The sequence below is a fragment of the Cyrtonyx montezumae genome, unplaced genomic scaffold (assembly GCF_038088225.1).
Source record: "Cyrtonyx montezumae isolate F1298 unplaced genomic scaffold, pur_monq_1.0 scaffold_13, whole genome shotgun sequence".
NCBI lineage: Eukaryota > Metazoa > Chordata > Aves > Galliformes > Odontophoridae > Cyrtonyx > Cyrtonyx montezumae.
In genome coordinates this window covers 3,009,115-3,032,047 of record NW_027071859.1, presented here as the reverse complement: position 1 = coordinate 3,032,047, position 22,933 = coordinate 3,009,115, and the positions used below count along the sequence as shown (strand labels likewise).

At 42.0% G+C, this 22,933-nt stretch overlaps 1 protein-coding gene across 1 annotated transcript in view; it reads left to right on the top strand.

Annotated features, from left to right (window-relative positions):
- The window catches only part of PKHD1 (PKHD1 ciliary IPT domain containing fibrocystin/polyductin), a 219,744-nt gene extending 204,794 nt beyond the window's left edge, over positions 1 to 14,950 (top strand). The window contains 6 exon segments of the mRNA XM_065731064.1: positions 2,104 to 2,257; positions 2,764 to 2,851; positions 6,770 to 6,877; positions 9,516 to 9,671; positions 10,860 to 10,994; positions 14,439 to 14,950. Coding sequence (XP_065587136.1) covers positions 2,104 to 2,257; positions 2,764 to 2,851; positions 6,770 to 6,877; positions 9,516 to 9,671; positions 10,860 to 10,994; positions 14,439 to 14,812 — 1,015 coding nt within the window. The 3' untranslated portion in view covers positions 14,813 to 14,950.
- Positions 14,951 to 22,933: the final 7,983 nt, after the last annotated feature.

The window sequence follows — 22,933 nt, the reverse complement described above, 5'->3', positions numbered from 1 at the left end:
TGGATCGTGAGCAGTGCCTGCTTGCTTGCCACCTTTAGGAGAGCTGCAAGATACTGAGCAGCTGAGCTGCTTTCTGTCCAGTGCTGTCAGCAGGGAATTTCAGACCAGCCCACTCCTCCCCAGTGTGTTCAAAACAGCATGTTCCTCATGTCCATCATGAAGAAGGGAGATTTCCTTGCTTTGGCCCTTCTGGGACACAGCAATTTCCCATCTCCCAGAGGCAGAGCTGTGCCAAGAAAGCCTATTTTCCTTGCAGGGGTTCAGCAGGATGCTCCCATCTTCCACACTGACACTCGAGCTCAGGAGTGCACAACTTGCTGCATGCAGGGTTGCACCCTAAGGCAGGGGATCCCTCACAGCAGGAATCACACTGGGCCTTGTGGAATATAAACATCATGCTTTGTGCTTTGCTAGCTGGATTCACACCACCTGCAAACAAACATTAGTTCTGAACTACGTCTGTCTATTACTTTTGTGGCTTTTTTTCAATGTTGTTATGATTGGGTTCTTTTTCCTTCTTCCTCCCCTCCCCTTCCCTCCCCTCCCCTCCCCTCCTCCCTTCCCCTCCCCTCCCCTCCCTTCCTATATCAAGAAGGTAGAGAAGGGCACAGATGAATGCCTTGCTGTCACTCAAAAAAAAACCAAAAACACGACAACTCAAAACACTCAAAAAAACCCCCAAAAATAACCCAAGTCAAATGTTTTTTGTTTAAGTCCTTGAGCCAGCTCTTGAGACTTCAGGTATCACTAAACCTGTAATGAGAGGAAATGCCCCCAAGTTGCACCAGGGGAGGTTCGTGTTGGATATTAGGAAAAATGCCTTAGATATTAGGTATTTTAGATATTAATATCTTAGATATTAGAAAATATTCAGTGGTAATGCACTAGAACGGGCTGCTCAGGGAGGTGCTGGAGGTGTTCAGTACCCATATAGACATGGTACTAAGGGAAATGGTTTAGTGGGAAATATTTGTGGCAGGTGGATGGTTGGACTGGATGATCTTGGAGGCCTTTTCCAACCTTGGTGATTCTGTGATTCTGTGATTTTATTCTGTCTCCCAGTGTCCATTTTTCAGGCCAGTATTTTTCTTCAGCTGCAACGTGAGCAGTTTCTGGTTTGTAATACGTAGCATCACCCCCCTCAAAAATCAAACCCTGAGTTAAACCTAAGGAAACTGATGTTCCATATATCTTCTGTTTGTAAACACCTTTAAGCAAACACTAGAGATGAATGAGTGCCTTTCCTCCTTTCATTTCAGACAACACGAAGCCCCCAGTCACTTCACAGCAATTGCAGATTAGAAGTATACATACATATACACATATATATGTAAAAGAGATACTAAATGACACAGAGAACTGAGAGAAGGGATGAAATGATGTAGGCTCAGAATAAAACGTTGGTTCAGTATTCAAATGCAACAGCCCTCTCGTGGGATTCTCTAATTTAAATTTCAAGTCCTGAAAAGCTGATGTCTTTCAATGGGGTATCTGTATGCTGCTGTATATAGGTACACAGACTTCACAGCAAATGAAAGTTAGTGCAGGAATTATGGGATGCAGAAATGCATTAAAGCACTGTAAGTGCTGTGTTTGTGTAGAAGAACCAAAATTTTGGTTTTAGAGTAGCTCAAAGATGCTTTCTGGAAATGGCTCTGCTGGACAGGAAGAATTTGCAGCCTCCATCATTCTCAGTGCAGAGAGAGTCTGGGGGCTATGGTACTGCAGTTCTCAATCCATGCATTCCCTGTCTATTGCATTAGAAGAGCCATTTATTTTTTACATTTCTCAGTTTTCCATCTGTAAGTTGAGGATGGGAACAAAGAAATTATTAGTTTGGTATTCTTGTCTCTTCGGAATGATGCCTGTTTCACAGTTCCATGCATGCTGCTCTCATCTGATGAATCAGAGAGCCAACGTAAGGTCAGTTAATCAACAGACATGGAGTATTGCTGTCTGCATGAAGAAGGTAGAAAACTCTAGGAATGGAAAATAACATATAGCTCCTGGAGGTAGCTAAGGTGTTAATTACCTCTGGGGTTAGCTTTAGTAATATAGCAATAATTTTCTGATTTATGTATTTGTTTATTTGTTTGCTTACAGTCTTCTGCACATGAAACAAAATGAAAGCAGACATTGCCCAGGAACTTGCTTGTATGTGAGGCCCTGTAGCATCTCTGTTCAAGTGCAGCCTTCAGATGGAGAAATCGAAAAGCAGCTTCCTGTGCAGCCACAAATTGTTTTCCTGGATAAGAAGGTAGGATTTGCCCCCTTTGTGAGTGCACATTTTTATACATACTGTATGATTTTGACATTTCCAAGCAATCCAGAAGCTACGAGATAGACCTAAACAAGGCATAGAATAGCTCTACAAATACATGTGGCAAAGGATAGCATAAACAAGCAGTCATTGGTATTCTCAGATATCTTTTTCATTTTTTTCCAGTGAGGGTTAGATTTCTGTTGTAGAGTCAAGGTGTGCAGCTTTCTGACATGATCCTGACACGTAGAGGATATCTTTGAGGAATGAGAGGCCTTCAACATGATCATGAAGACTGACATTCTCAGCTGGATGGGGCTCTGAGCACCTGATGCAGCTGTAGGTGTCCCTGTCCATGGCAGGCAGGTTGAGCCAGCTGGCCTTTAAGGGTCCCTTCCAACCCTAGAGACTCTTTGATCGTGTGATGACAGAGAGTGTCTAATGGTGCCTTCTGGTCTGGCCAACTACTTAGCTTAATTCTTATGTTTTGTTTTTCTCCCCAGGGTCGAAGAGTTGACACGTTGGGGCCTCCCTCAGATCCCTGGGTTGTTTCAGCTCACCTCAAGGGCTCCTCTGAGGCTGTGCTAAAAGGTTTGGATGCATTTTCTTATGACAAGAGTTACAGCAAAGCAATTATGGGAAGTGATGCTGATAAATTTGTGGTGAAATCCTCCCAGAAAAGGATTGGGTTTGAAAGTTAGCGTCGGTGATAAAAAATCAGAGTGCTGTGTTGGATGGAGTTGTGTGGACTTCCAGGTTGTGTCCCTCTTCAAAGCATTTTTGTGCTCTGGCAGCTTAAAGGGAGTGTACCAGTAGTTTGTCTTAAAAAGATGCATCTCAGATCAAAAAATGAACGAATGGAGAATTAGATATCCCAATACCTGACTTTCAGCTAATGTTAATTAGGGTAATATCCTCAGAGTCAACGACAATCTGTTTGTCCCAGAAAATGATCAGGCCAAGTACAGACAGAAACAACTGCCTATTGTTTTTAATTAGCATACTTCAATGTGAAAATGTTTTTCACGAGGGATTTAAATGTTTCCCTTCTGGTCCTCATTTATCAGAAGACCTGAACTCATGATTAACTCTAAGCATGTGAATATTTCCCTTGAGGTTATTGAGACTATGAACACGCTCAGATATAGATCCTTGTTTAAGTATAATGCTGAACTGAAAACCTGTGGATGATCATATGCTTGTAAACTAGAAAATGGAAATGAAATTGATTATAAAGCATCATAATGTTATTGCTAAAACCTTTAAATGTAAGCAAACAGTATGCATGCTGAATTGTGAATCTTCCTAATATCGGTATTTTGCTTGTAATAAGAAGGGTATTTATGCGTTAACTTTGATTGAAAAATTCACATTTGGGAAAAATAAGTGTTTCTCATGCCATAGATGAGAGCTTCTAACCCTTTGAGTCCAGTTCATGTTTTTGTTAATTAGAAATTCCTCCCACCTCATCGTAGTTGTGAGTTTTTAGGATGGAAAATCCTTTGGTCTTCCCTGGTGCTTTTCACGCCTTCTTTGGGAATCTAGATTAATTTAAGTCAAGATAAACTGCAGATTGTTGAGTTAGCTGCTAGCCAACATTGGAAGAGAGGGAGGGAGGGAAGGAGGGAGGGAAGAGGAGAGGAGAGGAGAGGGGAGGGGAGGGGAGGGGAGGGGAGGGGAGGGGAGGGGAGGGGAGGGGAGGGGAGGGGAGGGGAGGGGAGGGGAGGGGAGGGGAGGGGAGGGGAGGGGAGGAGAGGAGAGGAGAGGAGAGGAGAGGAGAGGAGAGGAGAGGAGAGGAGAGGAGAGGAGAGGAGAGGAGAGGAGAGGAGAGGAGAGGAGAGGAGAGGAGAGGAGAGGAGAGGAGAGGAGAGGAGAGGAGAGGAGAGGAGAGGAGAGGAGAGGAGAGGAGAGGAGAGGAGAGGAGAGGAGAGGAGAGGCGAGGCGAGGAGAGGCGAGGCGAGGCGAGGCGAGGCGAGGCGAGGCGAGGAGAGGAGAGGAGAGGAGAGGAGAGGAGAGGAGAGGAGAGGAGAGGAGAGGAGAGGAGAGGAGAGGAGAGGAGAGGAGAGGAGAGGAGAGGAGAGGAGAGGAGAGGAGAGGAGAGGAGAGGAGAGGAGAGGAGAGGAGAGGAGAGGAGAGGAGAAGCAAGACTACATGAAAGAGAAAGAAATAAAAAAGTCATTGCAGAGAAATGCAATTCACATTCTTTAAAAGATACATGCATCAAATTAATAGTCAATAAACTCCAGCAAAGAATGAACTGCGTAGTACAGATGTTCTGTGTGTAATAGTTTGCTGCAGTTTTTCCTTTGACAAACATCCTTATTGTACTCGTCTTTTGAAGCATATGAAAGCAGCATTTAATCGAAATGGGTCTGTCTAGCACACTGAGGCTGCTTCATCTGACAGCAGCCAAACTGCCTCATGGAAAGTAGTTTAGCTCCAAATTAGCTTCCTTCTGCGTTAAATACCAGCCTGCCTGAGAGATCTTTGTGAAGACTCACATATATATCTATAATATTCTGAGCTTTGAAGCATATGTGCCTGAAAGCAGATAGTATATGTTGAGTACAGTACAGTACTCCAGGCTTCAGCACAGGCAAGAAATGGCAGTTATCAAGTGTTTGAATGTAGCTGACAAGACCCTCTGTAACAGTGGTGTTATGATATCAGAGACAAGTCACAGTAGTCAAGACAGATACTATGATAAAGAAGGTCATACGTAGCATGAAGCATGTATTTCTGGTCAAAGCCCCCTCTCTGACAGTTGTTCAAAAGTCAGCACAGCAAGAAGAAATCTCAGTAGGCTGCTTCCAACACAGAATTATAGAATCATAGAGTTATTAAGGATGGGAAAGATCTCTAAACGATCAAGTACAACCCCAGCCCACTCCCACCTCACCACAACCTCCTTTCAAGAGTTGTAGGAGCAATAACATCTCCCCTGAGCTCCTCTTCTCCTGGCTGACCCATCCCAGTGCCCCTCTCAGCTTCATTGCCCTTCTCTGGACACGCTCCAGGGTCTCAATGTATTTCCTGCAGTGAGGGGCCCAAACCTGAACACACAACTCGAAGCGTAGCCTCATCAGTGTTGAGTACAGGGGGATGATCATCTTCTGCTCCTGCTGACTGCACTATTTCTGATCCAAGCCAGGATGCCATTAGCCTTCTTGACCACCTGGGTAGTGGCAGAGACTGGTGAAATTGTTTGCCTTGGATTACCCTGCAGATCACCAGTAGAGATGCTGTTACATGTCTAATAGAGACAGATCTTTTAATAGAGATCAGTTCTTCATTATCTCTTGAAGATACAGGTCAGACTGGGAGAGCATAAGGCTATGGTCAGAAATACAGATTACCTCTTTAGGCTGCCCTTCTGTTTGTAGGCATCTGTGAAATAAATGCCTTTTATTTTCCTTGTGCTTTCTAAGACTGTATGAGTGTGTTTGAGGGCCAGGGAGATAAAGGAGTACTGGACTTTTCCATACAAGTCTTTATATGCAGTTGCAATGTAAAGATAGTTCTATATAGTGATTGCTCATATCCTTGACATTTCACAAACTTATGTCATTAGATCATTGATAAAAGCAAAGCAGGAAAATCCAGCTCATCCCAAGCTGGGTGCCATAGAGAGATATGGGAACAGAGGAGGTAAAGTGGTATAAGATATACATTGTTATGAGATAAATTCTTGCAGTCAAAAGCCACACCTGCTGAGCATTGCTATGGATGTCTGATTATGAAGTGTCTCACAAAAGTTTGCTACTTCCCCACTTTCTTCACTATCTGGGGCATTTGGGTGGAAGAATACAACTGGATCAACTTCAGCATCCTAAGGAATTTCTGATTTTCACCCCCACCCACCTGAACTAACATTCTGAAGTTTGTCAGCCTTTCAGATATTTCCCTTCTCACTCTGAGAGTCTGAATGAAGCCCAGACCTGGTCAGCATTGCTCAAGGGCCAGTACTTGGCGGGTACTCAAAAATACGCACAATAAAATGGAGATCCAGTTGCAAAGTAAATTACAGGTTTTAAAATGAGACTACAAAAATAGAAACCGTAGCACGTGTAAAGGTTGGATCAGAAAACGTTCCTTTATAGCTTAGAACAAGAGGTAAATTGGCTGAGAACGTCCCTCCTGGGTTTCATATCCATGCTTCCTGTGGAGATTCTTCTGCTAGCTGAAAGTCTCTCATGTGTGATCACGGGGTCATCACCGTAGACATTCTTCATGGCCAAATCCATCAGTGCTCACAGCCCCGTCCAGCCTGACCTTGGCTGTCTGCAGGGATGGGGCACCACCACCTCTCAGGGCAACACTGCTCTTACTGTAAACAACTTCTTCCAAATATCCAGTCTAAATCTTGCTCATTTACTTAGAAACCATTTCCCCTTGTTCTATCGCAACCGAGCCTTCTAAAGAGTCTGTCCCTCCTCTTTTTTGAAGGGCTTGAGTTATGCTTATCTGGAAGCTGCTGATGGCAATTTGTTTTTTTACATTGCTCTGCAGGGCTCACTGAAGTGCAGGTCATAGGTGGATGTGCAAGCTTTTCCAATCTGTCTGTCTCCAGCTCAGGCACCAACTGGAACCTGGTGTTCACTGTCACATCACCACCAGGTAGGATCCATTTTCAGCATGTTGTTTGATTTGGTACATGAGGCCAGAACACTGAATTGACAAAGAGGTTTGCAAGATCAAAAAGCTGTAAAGTTTCTCTTAGAAAGAAGTGTAGGAGGGAAGGACAGAAATACTTCCAAGAGTGGTGAGGAGCTGTGTGTGCAGCTTCATCAAAGCCCTGATGAGTACTCCTTTGGAGCACTGGAGTTCGTTTTGTTTACCCATGCTCAGAAATCTCTCAAAATGGAATAGATAGAAAGAATGAAGGGAAGAGTGAGCATTTTTTGAACGAGAAAACTCCAACATAGTATGGCTTGGTTAAATTAGAGAAGACAGAGAGGGCAAATATGTCAGAGAGGTGAAGTAACCAGGTGGAAGGGACTAATGGAAAAGCTCTGAGCAAAAAAATTAGAATATTACTTACATTTAGAGTGCTTTTTTTTTTCTTTCCTTCTGAACACTATATCTAAATAGATAATAATTATTGAGATGTTGATGGATGTTAATGATTAAGAGTGCACACACAATAGCATGTATTCATAACCCAAGAAATCCTTTCCTTAAAGCTAGAATGAGACAGCTAGTGCATCCACATAGGTATTACCTGTGCAAATCAGAGCACTGAACTCTTTTAATATGCACTGTAGAAGTGCACAGCAAACAAACAACCTCCTTTGCTCATTTGTAATCGGGAACCATGCTGGAGTCAATATAATGACTTTAATACTACCAAACTCTTCCTGAAGATACTTGCTTATCATTTGAGATAAACAAACATTAAACAAACAATATATGTTTGTGATAAATTTTAATATATTTCTGGCATACGTGATGCAGGCTCCTGCAATTTGGAGACAACTCAGAAGATGCTGCTGGTGTTGAGTACAGTAATCTCAATTGTTTTAGCGGTGGTTCCTGGGGAGAGTGGACTATACTTCTTCTTGGTCCTTCTCCTTGTTCTGCAGTAATATTTATTTATATGATATAGATCCCAGTGAGCTTGATCCACCCACTTTCCATTTAAACCAACAGCAGCCTGCTTGCAAACTGTCAGTGTGAAATGCAACCTTGAAGAACACGTCCCTGTAGAGTCTTCAGTACCTGTGAGGTTACTTCTGTCCTCTCAGCTGAAACTCATACATGCCTATATCTTCAGGCAAATTTTTCCCAGCTGAAACCTCCTTCCCACACTGTTGTGGTGAAGCTCTACTTTGTTTGGGTGGACAGTAGTGATACAAAGCTCATTAGTTTCATATGAAAGTACTTACAGCTACTTATCCATGTCCAGGAGCCTCCACCTGACAGCACATCTCATTTTTTAATGAACTGATGAAAAATGGTTTTTAATTTTTATTAGAATGGGAACTCAAAGAAGTAAAAGAAGTATATCCCTGTTGATGTTATTATGATAGTGGGGTTTGAACTGATAATGAGCTTTGTTATAATATAGGGAATAGATTGATGTGCAGACCCACGTCCTTCAAACTGGTCATTAGAGAGTGCCATGATCAGTTTTATCTCTGTTCAAACACATCTCTGCTCAAAGTGTGTTTAGAGGTGGCCCAAGGCCCGTGCTGTCTAGATTCTGGGAGGATGTTTCCTGGGGGAGTCAACCCAGATCTGAATGTGCCAGGACCTTCTACACAGTTGAAGTTTTTACATCAGTTTCTTATGCTTTAGATGTCTCAGTACCACTGAAAGCACTGGAAAAAACAGATATACAGGGGATCAAAACCCCTGTATATTTCTGATCTTAGAGTGAGCAGTGGTAGTCATCTTCCAGACTTTGTAGCTCAGATGTGGAGACCCAGTTAACTCTTGACCACAGATGAAGAGAGCCTGGTTTGATTCTGATTTCATATGGAGAAAACTGTTGGATCTCTGAGTGAAAAGCATTACTCAAAGACTGTGTGCTTCAAATGACTAAGTATTTACAATGCAGTGAAATGGAAACTTCCAGCTCTAGGCTGGATGGGGTTTTGAGCAGCTTGGTCTAGTGGGAGGTGTCACTGCTTCTCACAGTGGGGTTGGAACTAGATGATCTTAAAGGCCCCTTCCAACCCAAACCATTCTGTGATTCATTGAGTCTATGATTCTTGTTGATACACTCCTATGGTGAGTTTTCATGGATTTAAACTTAATGCTAGTGAATATTTCTAGATTCCCCATAACTTGCATTCAAATAAGTGACATGTAGCTTGCAAAAACTATACATGAATCGGCATTTTTCTCACTGCAACCAGCTTCTCAGTCTTGCTAGACAGAATATGCACATTTCCTGCCTGATCCTGATCTGTTTTGTCTTACAGACAAGTACTTTGTGAAACATATTTTCTGGGTTTGGTGGACTGCTAGACAAATTAATGGAAGGAACATTAAGGACAGTTAAATACCAAGGGACTCTCTGCTTCAGGAAGCACCAAAAGCTCGACAGCTATTGGAGAAATGTTAGATATTTGGTTTGCCCTGATACTCATTCCCCCAAATATTGTTGGCTAATGTTGGATGTGGGGAAGAATGGACTTTGGGACTGTATCTGCATGCATTTCTTAGAGCTGAAAAACTATAGTTTGGTGTATTAATTGTGAAACCAGTGTCCTTACTTTTGTAATACACTCTGACTGCTTTGAATTCTCAGGAGCTAAGTTCACTGTGATATCTCAGCCATTTACCATCTTCCCTGTGCCTGTGGGAGAGAAGGCAAGCTTGATTCTTGTTGTCTTGCTGAGCGCAATAGCATCTGCATTTGTCCTCACTCTTGTGCTCTGCTGGTTCAAGAAGAGCAAAAGCAACAGTAAGTTGGAAATATCCATTAAAATTTATACTTGCAGACTCCTTTTGTCATTTAACAAATCTCCAGACTGGCTGCAGCAGGATTTAGAAGCAATGGTAATGCAAACTGGGTAGAGTATTTAATGCTATATATGACTTTTACACAAATATAGCCTGATTGCTTTCTTATTTCTAACATCTTCTGGCTTTGGATAGAACTCAGAATGAGTTTGTCTAGTTACATCATCCTGTACCTGTGTGTGACACACAATGAAAATCAGATTTTAATAATGCAGATGAAGAGTTGAGAAACAAAGAAGTGATTCTGTGCTTTCCTGATAAAGAATGACACAACAAAATATTGCTATGTGGATGTTAGTGCAGAGCCGTGGTGCTGACCAAGAACCAGAGAAACCTTCAGTGTGAATGTCAGGGGCAGTGGCACAGCCATGCTCATATCCCATGCCATGTTACGTATATCACATGTCAAAGTGGAAATAGGTGAGCTGCTCTGGGCTCTTCCCCTAAGCAAATCCACACCTGTACTAGTTTACCTTCAGACTGCTGTTTCTCAGTTTTGGTCTTAAACCAAAAGTATCAGTTTCTCTTATAACAGACAGCATAAAGTTATTTGGTCAAGATAAGGAGTGAAGAGCACATGACTGCAACTTTTCAATGGCTTACTCTCCAAATAGTCATCTTAAAATTATGGATATGTTGAAAGTTAAAAATTATCTGCCTTTCCAAACATGCTAACAGAAATTGTGATCTAGCCAAGTGTACCAGCGATGCACAGAGGAGGAGTCCATACACCTCTCAGTTAAAAAAGCATTTTAGACCTATTTCCCATTTGTTTCAAAACTTCCTCCCTGATTTCACCAACCTTTTTCTTCCAAATAGCTTGCAAGTGCAAGCCAAAGGATTTTTCTTCTGAATTGCATCGTGAGCACCAGCTGCACCTAAAGTCTGAATTTCTAGCGTTGTTGAATATTGTGACAACATGAGGGAAGACTTTACCTGAAGAAAACAGGTGGGATTCCAAATGGCAGAACACAAGATGATATGATCATAAAACAATTCTCTCTGCTTTTGGGCAGAAGGAGCACTTCTGGATTTATCTGCAAATTCACCAGCAATGTTTTGTTTTTTGAAATAATAGCTGCTGCTGAGCTGAGGGTGGATTGAGACTAATCTATGTGCTTCATCCCAGAAACGAGGACCAAGAGGGTTGACGTACCACAGGCCAGTACCAAGGCACCCCAAAAGCAAGCACAGCCTCAAGCACCTCACATCCAGCCTTGCTACGGTCGAGGACAGGATGACAGCGTTCGGCCCGTAGCAGGAGGTGAGACTGTGGTTTGAGAATAATTCAGGTTTATAAAGAACGGGGCATCAAAAGGGCTGGTTTAGGTCCTTAGCAAACTATAGGCTTGTGCAGGGCCAGTGGCACCCCAAATGGCTCAATCCCCACCATTTTGAACCCCCCTTAACTCCCTATATCTCGTCCATATATACACCCCTCTTCCACACACCTCCTGAAGACGTGTCTTTTCATCTTCTGCTGATCAAACAAAACTTCTTCTGAGGTCACTGAGAAGCAGACAGCCTTGGGGCATGTAGTTGGCAGCATGAAGTGCTGGCTTCCCTCCCTGCAAGTGTGAAATGTTCCTACAGTGGTTGTTTTCTGGTCTCACCTGCCAACCGTGCACATCTGAGGGGGTTCAGATAACCCTGCTGAAACACCCATCTACTCAGTGTGGGGAATTTCTTTTTCCCCATCCTTCCCCAAGTGTGTGGATTACATAAGAGGCAGGAAGAAGCGAGCTGGAGTTTTATCTCCTTTTAATTAGCATCCATCACAAAAACAAAGGGAGAGGGAGAAGGAGAGAGGAAATTCTGCAGTTTATGTGTTTTGATATTTGCTGTACTCCTCCAAAACACAGCATTCAGCTGTGTGCCTTAGGACACATATCTGCTATAAATTCATTTTTTATCTAATTTGTCTGAGATCTAAGCTTCCTGTGGAGGTCTGAGATCAAAGGATCTGATTCTGTCTGATGTTGGCTCTGACACATAATGCGTGCTGACTTAGTTCTGTCTATAAACTCGCAGTGGGAGGCTGCCATTCTCCCTTGGCACCTTTACATAGTGAACTTTCATTTTGGCTGGGGAGGCTGACAGGTACAACGTTGATTGGAGCCGTCATGTAAATAATTCATGGCAGCATTTTTTTTGTCAGAAAAAGGCAATCCAGCCACTTAAAGTCTTTTAGGAATAGTTGGAAGACAAAAAGATTCCCCGATATGTTCAAATCTAAACAAGGAAAACAATATCATAAGTGGATTTAATATATATGACTTGGAAATGTCTAATGTTTGATTTCCCCTTATTTAAAGTGATGTTAGTTTTGGAGAGGGAGGAAATCAAAGCTACAGCAGTTCTGTTTACTTTGTGCTCTGAAGAAAGTTCCCCCCATAAGAGATCCCACGTTTCTAGTACAATGAAGTTTTCAGAATCTTAATTATTAATTCCACACGAGGTCTTATGAGGCAGGGGGTTTCTGTTTGATAGGTGCTTGTGCAATTCAAAGACCAGAGGAGGTGCAGGTCCTGGTTATTGTCCCAGAACAAGCAGCTGAGGATGGAGATGAGAAGGAAAACTGTAAGCATAGATATGCAATACTTCAGGGGAGAAGGGATCAAGGTATTACTGTGTCTGACCTTGGCATAATAACAGGTCTCTTCAGCTTTACGTAATGATCTCACTCTTGAATTAAATAACTTTTGATTGACTAACGTATGGCTAACAGGAGGGCACCTGGAGGTGGAGGAGCATACTGCTCCTTTCTTTGGTTTATGCTAGTGGTTTGTTACCTTCATCGCTGAGAAGTTTCTTGCATTTTGGAGCTCAGTTTTACAGATTTAAGGCCTAACCTGTGCCCACTGTTAGAAATAGTCAAGATCAGGTTGGATGGGGCTTTGAGTAACCTGGTCCAGTGAGAGGAGTCCCTGCCTGTGGCAGCTGGGGTGGATTAGGTGATCATCAGCTGTCCCTTCCAACACAAAATGTTCTGTGATTACACACAAAATGTTCTGTGTTACTGCACAATTCTGTCATAGATTATCCCAAGTTGGAAGGGACCTGTAAGGATTATCCTGTCCAGCTTCTAATTCTATGATCCTACATTTCTACAGTACAGTGATCCTTTGATTCACTTCTTATACTGGATATCCTTTTACCATGATGTGGACTTTTTGTTTTGTTTTGTTTCTGTCTTTGTGTGTTTTCTCTCAGTGTAAATACTTGAGCACTGGATTCAAACTGCAGCCCTTTGAGTCCCAGCAATTTGAACTGATTCTTTCGAATGCTTTGATTTATTTAGGTCTGGTTTTAATGTCTGCTTTGTATTATTGCAAAAATAATATTACTTCCCTAACACTGATCTTTCCTCCTCTAACACCAGCAGATACCATGAATCCTTTTGGTTACAGTACATCAACACTAAATCTCTATTCTCATTGCCCAGAAATCACTGTCATTTTCCTGATGAGGGTTTCTCACTCTGCAAACATGATCTGCATCTCTTTTTCCTAGGTCGCTCAGATCAATTCCTTCTCCCTTTCTACGAGTTTGTCATTTTTCCTGCTGTTTAAATTCAGTTGGAATTAATTTCAGTTCAAGTCACTGGTGGAAACACCGAATATCTTCCATTTTAGTTTCACTGTCTGCTGCTGCAATATATCCCAGCCTCTAAAGGTCATTTTCCATGACCATGTCCTATAAATCTCAAGGCAGTGTTTCAACCTTGAAACTCCTCAACTCAGAAAGCTTTTAGCCTCCTCCAGTCATCCAAACTTCTTTGATAAGTCCTATTTCCACAGCTGAAAATGGCACCTTTGAAGATAAGGAGGGGAGGAATACATACCACAAAACAGCATGAAGCTTTGATATGGAATCAACAACCTGTTTGTGTGTAAAAAGAAGAAAGTTGAAGCTAGGGATGCATGTAATTTGTACTTTAATGAGCCAATAACCTAATATAAAGACAATGGTGAGGATGAAAACTGTTATGCACAGAAACACGTGTGACTACTGAAAATCTACCAAGAACTTTCCAGTGGATTTCCAAAAGGCACAGCTGTGAAACTGAAAGCTCTAAGAACACAAGTTGAAAAAAAAGCCAAACACAACAGCACTCCTTAACTCCTTAGGCAAATATGAACATGAAGAAACAGGGAAATTTTAGAGAACAAATTAAGACAGGAAAATGATGCCAGCCAATAGAGGTTCAAAATTAATAGAAAAGGGAGAAGGCGTGAAAAAACAAAGGGCAAAAAACTGCAGACTGCTAAGGCTGAACTTCAGGGACAGACCTGCAAAATAATGAGTGGTACTCAGCATGTTCTGGGACCACTTGCTGATGAGAGGACAGCAAACATCAACATTGTCCACAGACACGTGTAGTAGGTGCACCAGGGCTAGCTCTGGACTGGGAATGCATAGGAAAGGTTTGGATTTTCATTAGAAAATGTTTGTGTTTGTGTGTCAGTATGAACAAAGAGCTCTTCTGGTTGCTTTACATTCATTTGTGGAAGCAGCTTATGGTTATTGGAACTGAAAACTTATTTTTGATGGAATGAAATTTGTGGCCACTTAAAATGATTGTTCCCCATAACAAATGTTGCTTTTAATAACGTCTTTGACACGCCGTAAGGGACTGGGAGGGTCTGGAATACAAAATTAGGGTATAGGAATTATTGTGGAGCACAAACACGTTATGCTTTTACAGGAATGGAAGAAAGCAGAGCAGTGAGGCGTGTGATGGGACAACAGAAGGAATTGAGCCTGCAGCCTTGTGAAGCCACACCAGTGAGAAAGGCAAGTGCCCTCCAGCGAAAGACAAGTAACAGAGATATCTTTTCTTCAGCCAGGAAAGGTGACCATCACCAACAGCTTTGTGAGGGAACATCTCCGGGAGACTCTTCGGGGCTTCAACAGGGGTGCTCTGCCCAGAAGGATGTCCCCCATCCTCCTGATGGTTGTAACGAGGAAAGAGGGAATTTGGATATGATGTGCAGCCCTCAGGAGGAGGTCAGAGAGCAAATTGCTATGGGAGCAGCAGCAGAGGGATAACAGAAGTCATATCAGGTGGTGGAGCAATAACCAAGCAAGCTTTGCCTTTCTTGCAGCCAACGTGATGCTGTTTTGTCTCTGTGGTTGGGAGTGCACATCCTAGCAGAGAGAGCTGGACTGTCCTGTTGTGCATGTATAAATGAACCTGTAAAATTGCTCCACAGCCAACTGTGGCTACTATCATAAAGCCATACAACTAGGCTACTATCATAGAGCCACCGAATCTCTGCATCATAGAATCAGAATGGTTTGGGTTGGAAGGGACCTCAGAGCTCTCTTAACTTACAAAAAAAAAGTAGATGTAGCCAAATAACCTGTTGAAAATAGTCCTTGGCTTCTGATATCCCTGAAACTCCATCTTTAAGACTTGTTTGGAGGAGTGCTAGCTGGGTCAGGCCAAAGGCATTCAGGGATTATCAAGCAATTCAGCACAGTAGATAAGGGAGTTTCCACACCCACAACCTCATGTTAATGTACTCACACTGGTGTAGTCTTAGTAGCTAGAGCAATATCAATTGGACTGTGTACACATACATACACATATATAAGAATTGCCCTGTTTCTTCTGATTTTCCTTTCCGAAGAACTTCATTGTGTGCATAAACCTTTCCATTTTTCCAAGGAAAAACAAATGAAAAACTATTCAACATCGATTTCAGTATGACTTAAGTGCTTCCATGCTTCCCTACTTAAATCAGTGCTTAAGAATATTTGTTTTGTTTCTTTTGTTTTTGAAATTAAAGTGTTTTGCAGTGTTAACTTGCCACCATGTCACTTTATTCTAACACCTTTAAATCACTGACTTGTTATGAACAAAACTGTTTATGAGTGATAATAATAATACTGATGTGCTTCAGCTGCTCAGAGAATTCCTCTGTGCTTTGCTTTACTGAGCTGGAAGATGAGGAACTTTATTATACCCTCTCTGTACCATAAACTTCTTGGTTACAATGTGCCCTGGTAGCACAAGAAAAACATTTATACTTCTCTGTAGGGAAAATATTGTTTAGGAAGAAGAAGAGAAACCTTGACTTGAAAAACAAGCCAGGCCTCAGACTGACAGAGCTAAGATGCAGGTGCTGCTTGGTGAGCTGCTCAGTTCTCTGGGAATGAAAGTCTTGTCTTTGATTGTTAACCCAAAGGGAGCCCCAGTGTGTGCAAAAATTCTTATTCCCTCTGTTTCACAATGTGCTATTGACTTCTGCAGTTGTAAAGTATGTGCACCTGGAGTCTGAGCTGAAAAGTGAAGCTATGGACATGCCTGATGCTTACAATGTAAGCAGGATGCAGAAGGTTAATGAGAAAACAGATGATGCTTTTGTTGACGTAGAAAACCATCAGGCTTCAGTTATCTGACCCTAGGTTCAGCCAGAATGGAATAGCTTCATTCATACCCGCTATGAGAATTCAATTCATCCATACAAGGTGTCAAACTGCTCTTTCTGGGCCTTTCGTGGGTAAAAGCCAAGTGGATCATCCTGGATAACAGCAGAGCAGTGCTCCATCCACGATCCTTATGCTCATTTTGTCCATCAGTGCAAACACAGCTGTAAGGACTGAAGCACGTGTATGATCCCACCCACACTTCCCACTAATAGAAGTAAATTCTGTAATCAAGGCACTGATCCTGTTGAAATAATAGCTCTGTTACATGAGCTCTTCTAGATTTCATTTGGATTTCTGCTTAAAGCTGTGTTGAGTTTTGCTCTAAAAGTATCTCCAGTCTGCTCGGAATCTGCTCTCATCTTCAGGCAAGGAGTAGTTGAGATCAAGGCATACATGACGTGCACTTGTTCGATGAACCTCAACCTGCCAGGTGTAGCTGGATGCAGCCCTGATATTAGTCGTGAGAGAACAAATAATGCTTTCCCCTCTTGTCCTTCCTTCACAATGTGGGAATTCAAGAAGGCCTGAGCTGAAAGAGTGCATAGTGTCTGTGGTGCTGGGAGAGAACCTCTGTTGCTCTTTCATCCTGATCAAAGAAGCAGTAATTGAACCAATTAAACTGCAAATAAGATCTGACTCGTCTGCCAACTTTTACTTCAGTTCCATCCAGACAACTCTCACTTTAGCTGCATTTTGAGATCTTTTTGACCCATAAATGAGTATGGTGTCTTTCTGATGTCTCTACTGGAAGAAAGCTGTTATATTAAACCAGTGTCCTCCACATCAGATCATCACAGGTTGATTCAAAAGTATTGGACCCTGTGCTATATTGAGTTTGTAAGTATAATTTTCAGGTAAAATCAGAGGGATTCCAGGCTGAGCCAGGTTTCTGGCTCAAGACTGCTGAGGATGAGGGCCTTATGTTCTGTGCAATATATCAGCTGTTCTGACCTCTTCCATGGAGGAGTTTCTTCTTTTTCTGCAGAGGTCAAAATAGTCTCTTACATGTATCATGGTTCACAGTCCAAATAAGATTCAACTTGAAGTGATGTCCAGGCTTGGTGAAGTGATTTAAAGGCCCTCTCTTTCCCCCACAGCTGACACCCAGCTTTAGTTTCACATAGGTTCAAAGGTTCATAGGTTCATAAGGTTGGAAAGGACCTACAAGATCATCTAGTCCAACCATCCTCCTATCACTATCCCTACCCAACTACTAAATCAAATCCCTGATTGATCTTTTCCTCTCTGCAGAAATGCAGTTCCTCCAATACTGGAACCCCACACACCTTAGGTAGTTCTACTCCTGGTAGGTATCACATCCAAGCAGAGTGAAAGCAAATAACATAGCATTAGAAATGTCAGAATTTATGTAAACAATATCCAGATAATATTGAATGTAAATGATATGCAAAAATTATACAGTGGAGTCTTCTTTAGGGGAAAAAGGAGACGTTGGAAACAGTTAAGGGCTTTGTTTAACTCTAATTCATAATTCTAGCATTTTATCAAAACTTTGTTTACAGAATAACTAATGTCTTGCATGTCTAGGCCTCTAATGGAGTAAGCAGGGGTAAATAACCTTTAATTGCAGAACTGTGAGCTCAATTTCCTGCACCAGTGTGCATTAATTGAGGGAGTGGTGGAGCATGGGAAACAAGTGGGAAAAAGTGAAGAAAACATGATGAGAATTCAGTGCAAACACCCTGGATAAATAACAGTTTTAAACACTCTTGAGTATGGGAAGGAAATCATGAAGTGATCATGGAAGAAATACGGTGTTAAATAGATGTAGTGGTTGAAGAGCGTGGTTAAAAGGAAGGCTGTATCTTTTCTATAAATAGCTGCTCTTAGCAAAAATACCTGATTGAAAATGGATCCTGCTCCTCTGTGGATGAGGCAGAAGCAGACGTATTTTGAAAACTTTGCCATCTGGACAGGCAGAGGCAAAGCAGACTTACAGGGAACACATGGTTAGCTCACAGACATGGCCGAGCTGCCCCAGCGTCGTAGAATCACAGAATCACTTGAGTTGGAAGGGATCCTTAAAGGTCATCTGGTTTCTACTCCCTGCAGTGAACAGGGACACACACAGCTCCATCAGAGCTCAGATCTCCATCCAGCCTGACCATGGATGTCTCCAGGACAGGGCAACCACTACTTCTCAGGCCAGTGCCTCATTGCCCTTATCAACTTCTTCCCTGTATCCAGACTAAATCTCCCCTCATTTAGTTTGAAACCATTTCCTATGTCCTGAAACAACAAACTCTTCTGAAGACTCTGTCCCATGTGCTGGACAAAACAAAGAAAGATGTCAGCCATCTCATACCCCAAGCCAAAATCTTTGTTTTACAATAGTTTCAATGCCACCTTGACATCCAGAGTACCTGCATGCTCTCTTGCCATCAGTGCTTTATGTTGCCCAAGACCCTTAGTATTGATATTCTGGAGTTGTCCTTAATCCTTTTCCTAAGCTTGGGCCAAAAGTGGTTTTCACCTTTGCTTGGTAGATATAACATGGTTAAGTTTGAATGCCCAAATACCCCTTAATATGAAGGTAGTCTGAAAAATGTGGTGAAGGTGGAATGGGGTAGGGAGGTGGTGGAGGGAGACGGATGAAAAACCACAGTGTGACATGTGGGTTACCCATGAGGGAACAGGGTGTCTCGATAGACCTGAGTGAAAGACTTCTGGCCCAGCTGCAGGGGATTCAGATGAAAGGAGCTCCCTGTTGTAAGATGTCATCATCCATCTTCTGGGAGGACATGTGAAAAGACAGAAGGATTTGGTCTCAATCTCAGCTTTTCGAAGCAGACTGATGGCATGCTGTGGTGAAGACATATGCTCTAATGTGGCCTGCATTGAAGCAAACTGTGAGGGACATTATGTCCCATGACTGCTGAGGTATTGACCTCCAAGAGCCGAGCTCTATCCTGACAGTCATGTTAAATGTCAGTTAAATTGTGAAAGTTTGGCTCTGCTAACAGTAAATTTTCATTGAATTTGCTGGGTTTTGGGTTTCCACCCATTCTGCTTGACACCTTTTTCTGTAATCTCATCATGTCCAATGCCACTCACTTGTATTACTATATGTAAGAGTGCAGATGAAAAGGTGCCTTATTTTTAACCTAGCTCTCCAGGCTCTCCTGAATTCCTAGACAATGCTATGGTCAAAATTCTTCTTTCTTTTTTTTTTCTTTTTTTTCCCTTTTATGGAAGAGGTATTTTTTCCTCTTATGTCTGAAGCAGAGGAGTGCATTACAGACAAATTTGCCTAAGGCTTTGGGCCAGAGTTGATGAGACTTCACGAAGATACAGGAACAGGCACATGGATAGAAAAAAGAAAGTCTGTGAAAAATTAAAATGACAAGGCTGGTTAGGGAGCAGAGATAACTGGTGATGTAGTGAAATTAATTACAGTCTGGGTTGAAGGAATTGTGTGCCTAAGACAAAATTAAAAAAAAGAGAGAGAGAGAGAGAGAAACCAAATAACAGCAATGGGATTATAAACCCTTTCATCATCTCTATATGGTATAACTCTCTATTTATTATGGCAGTTATTTCTATAACATGAGATGTATCAATGGGATGGAAAGAAGGTGAGCACCCCTCAGAAGGTGCTGATTCTGCAGCAAAAAAAAAAAAAAAAGCCTTATTGAGAGTGGAATTACACAAACAAAATATCCTTCAGTGGACTAGGAACTGCAAAGGAAAACATTTGCTTCATCGGGAGTGCTGTGTGATGCCTCACTCCAAGGGTAATCATAAGATCATATAATATTTTAAATGGGAAGAGACCTTTATAATGGTAGGCACTCAATGACTATACACATTCACAGAATGTTTCAGTTTAATTTTTGGCAACCATTTTGTATGCCAAGAGTAGAATTGATCCCAGCTTTGTACAGGCAGGATGAGCCCAACCAAAATGTGGGAAAAGTTGAGCGACCATTTGTTATAAAGACAAATAGATGATGACAAGAGCCAGATCGACTTCAGAATCGTTCCAGCATTTCAGAATAAGATAATTCACTGGCAAAGTGTCCCAGCATGGTGAGTTCTCTGGTATGTAACAGGAGTGAAATAAACCATTTATTAATGGAGGTTGAAATCTAATGTTGAAATTAGAGGGGTGGTTACCCTCTGCTTTCATTTTCTATATCTTTTTTACCTTTCTTTTTTCTCATGTTCTTTTATTTTACACTGTGGCCAACAGAAAGTAGAAAAGCAGGAGGTAAGAAAAATAAAGATACAACACTGTTAAATGGTGGTGCATATAAATGCACGCAAACATTATATGTATAAGCATAATGTACATACAAATACATGCATATATATTTATATAATTACTTGATTTGTCCTTAGCTTTGTGCTCAAGGTGAAAAATTTGACCAGGAGAAGTCACAAGGATGGCATGAAAACAAAATCTGACTCTGTCTGATCTTTTGATCCTTTCTCTTGACTTCTACTGTAGTAAATAGTTCTATCCTAATGTACTGCTATTACATCCTGTCAGGTTTGTCTTACATTATAAGACAATTGAAAAATGGTTTGTATTGCTGATAAGCTTGGCTTCGTGTCCAGTTATGAACAAAGGCCATGACAGAGGATTGCATACAAACTTCATAAACCTTTAAATTGTTTCCATGTTGGATCCGACCAAACCTGAGGGCTGCTGGTGTTGGATACTTGGGGAGAAACATGACCAAAAGAAAACACGATGTGAACATTCCTTGGATTTGACCTGAAGCAAGAATAGACTTCTGGGGCTGGTGGTTGCTCCGAGTGGCATTTTGGATGGACCCAATTTCCCTGGATGTTTTCTGAAAGTATAGCATTGAATTATTTATATCCTATGAGAAAAAAGAAATTATTTTGGCTTTTATTTTGAATGTACTGCTGTGTATTTCTAATGTTTTCTTGCATGAATAATGGGGAGCAATGCTCATCCATCTTGCTTTTCTAGATGTCCAGACTATTCCTTCAAGACACAGTCCCCTGAGATGGAGGGAACGGATAAGGGGCTCCCCAGAGAAACAAAAATGGAGAATATATGCTCAGTCCTCTTGAAGAAGAGCTCTCTGCTTCTGGATTTATGCAGTTAATGCCTGTGCACGCAGGGGTATTGGTCAGAGAAATGAGCTAGATGTGAGCTCAGTGCGGAGCATGCGCCAAAGTGCTCTGCTGGGGACAGTGTGAGTTACCTCATTCATTTCCCTGTAGGTCACTCGTCCATCCCCAGGGATGGGTTAGGTGTGGATGAATTAATTCGTACCTTCACTCCTGCTGCACCTCTGCCTTGCAAAGTACATGAAAGATGAAGCTGGTGCCCAAGACATGCCAAGTCTTGCAGCCATCAAAGGGAGCACTGCTAAAAATAACCCACCCCTCCTCTCCCCCCACTCCCTCGACTGTCTCTCCATGTCTAGGTGCTGACAAAAGTTATTTGTCGTATTCCCTTCATTCGGTGAGTGACAGGAGACTGGTGTCAAGTGAGAAAATGAAATGTAAATTTTATTAAACACCTTCTCATCTCTGTGTATCAATCCAGATTCCAGCCTAACACAGCAAATCAAATCCTGTCTTCGCCAGGCCTGAGGGCACACAAAGAATCATTTCTCCTTAATACCATTCCCTCCTAGTAAAATATTTTTCTGTTTAGTAAATGAAAATTTAAAATGCAAACCCTATTTTAATCCCTGAGAAAAGATGTGCGTTGCAGGGAGAAAGATGCTGTATTTCATTCTGTTATGCCTCGTGCTTTCTTCTTGTTTTCAGACTCAGCAATGATGATGAGCTGAAGCATAAATTGTGACTCTGATTCCAGGCTTGCCCATCGGGAATCTTTATCTCCACGTCCACCACTGGGCTTAGTAGCACGTCCAAAGATGATACAGCACCCACTTGTTTAATCTAAAACCATATGGTAGATTATATGATGAACTGAGTCACTACTCCCAAATGAACAGGATCAGAAGTTCTTCACTGCGGGTCCTAATGCCTCTGCTTCTCTAAGAGCGAGAGTCGTGGTCTATGGTATGAGGTTAAATTTTCATTGAGGGAAGCTTTTAATTCAGGTCTTCATTTTGATGAGCAAAACTGAGGTTGATTTGACTTCTTTGGTTGTTTAACAACTTCATGATTTTTTTTTTCTGATTGGTGACAGTATGAAAACATCTGTGTCCATTTAATCAAGCTGTATAGAGCTGGAAATTAGGATGGAGAAAATACATAAGCCTGGACACATTATTCATTCTCCTCCTCTCCCTTTACCTTCAGGAGATGACATTGCAGAGTAGTTTTATCAAAGTCACTGCTTAACTGGTGCTTTGTGTGCGTGTGTGTTGGTGGAAGTGCTGGATTACTGCTTTCTGAGGCACACAGTGAAGGAGCAAAACCAAGACCTAATTTTCATCTGAACTCCATGCTGCTAATTATTACTAGTTAAGTGTCTATTCTAATCTTGTTCTCCCTCACATATAGTTAATAGAGACAGATATGCTCTCCGGAGGGTACTTCACTTCACTTCCCATACACAGCCATCACAGGATGGGCCAAATCACCCTCTGGAAGTGGTTGTCTCTCTGTGGGGGTTACATGAATAGCTGAGATGAGATGCTGGCTTCTCGCCTTGTCAAGCAGGCATTGCAGCTGAATCTGGTTGTGGGCTTCCTTGAGCACATGTGGTCCTCAATGAGCAGTTCCTAACAGATTGTAAGCTCAGTTTTGATGGAAAAAAGGGCTGTGGAGTGCACAAGTACAGTATGA